This window comes from Octopus bimaculoides, chromosome 13, assembly GCF_001194135.2.
Source record: "Octopus bimaculoides isolate UCB-OBI-ISO-001 chromosome 13, ASM119413v2, whole genome shotgun sequence".
NCBI lineage: Eukaryota > Metazoa > Mollusca > Cephalopoda > Octopoda > Octopodidae > Octopus > Octopus bimaculoides.
The window spans coordinates 7,804,514-7,805,403 of record NC_068993.1 but is presented as its reverse complement, the minus strand read 5'-3'; the positions used below and the strand labels follow the sequence as shown (position 1 = coordinate 7,805,403).

Sequence of the window (890 nt, the reverse complement as noted above, 5' to 3'; positions counted from 1 at the left end):
ACACACACACACACACACACACACACACACATATATATATATATATATATATATATATATATGTATGTATGTATGTATATATGAATCGATGCCGGTTCTCAAGGAATGCTTCGCTCTACGTGTACACATATTACGTACCCGAAATGTTGTGAGCGTATTTGGACTCAAACATGAGTGTTTGCGTTTGTGTATGTGTATGTGTGTATAATTATGTATATGTGTGAGTATTTATCTCTCGTTGCATAGCATGTGTCTATACGTATATCAACATCTACCTCACCTTCTATGTCGACCATTTCACTACAAGATGAATGCCCGCCTCCCCCTTCTTAGCTCATTACAATTGTTATCTGTTTTTTTCCTCTCAAAAAATTTTTCAATATATTATTTTTATTGTTGTTGTAATCTTTAGTATTTTTCTTTCCATTACTTGCATTATTGCTATTATTATTATTATTATTATTATTATTATTATTATTATTATTATTATTATTATTATTATTATTACTATTATTAAGATTATTCATTTTTCCTCTTCACCTCTTTAATCCTTTCTTAATCTTCGTTATATCTTTACTTCTCCTAATTCACTTCCTTTCTCCCCCCCCCTATTTTTTTTGGTATCCCACTCTCTTTCCTTATCTTCCATTATATTCTTTGCCATCTTTCCATTGTTTTGTTCACATCTTTTAACTTTTAATTTTGTTGTTTTTTCTGTTCACACATATTTACTTGTCTTTATGTATTTTCTTTTCATCTTATCTTCATGTATTTTCGCATTTATATTGTTGATATTTTTTTATTTCTACATTTCCCTCTCTCGGGTTTAGGAGACGAGTACACACACACACACACATACACACACACATATTTGTATATATATATATATA

At 29.3% G+C, this 890-nt stretch overlaps 1 protein-coding gene across 1 annotated transcript in view; it reads right to left on the bottom strand.

The window, feature by feature from the left end:
• Positions 1-890, bottom strand: part of LOC128249315 (GATA zinc finger domain-containing protein 14-like) — a gene marked incomplete at both ends in the record, with an annotated part of 282,969 nt that overhangs the window by 174,563 nt on the left and 107,516 nt on the right. Inside the window, one exon of the mRNA XM_052972578.1 lies at positions 384-532. Within this exon, the coding sequence (XP_052828538.1) occupies positions 384-532 (149 nt within the window). The remainder of the gene's footprint in view (positions 1-383; positions 533-890) is intronic.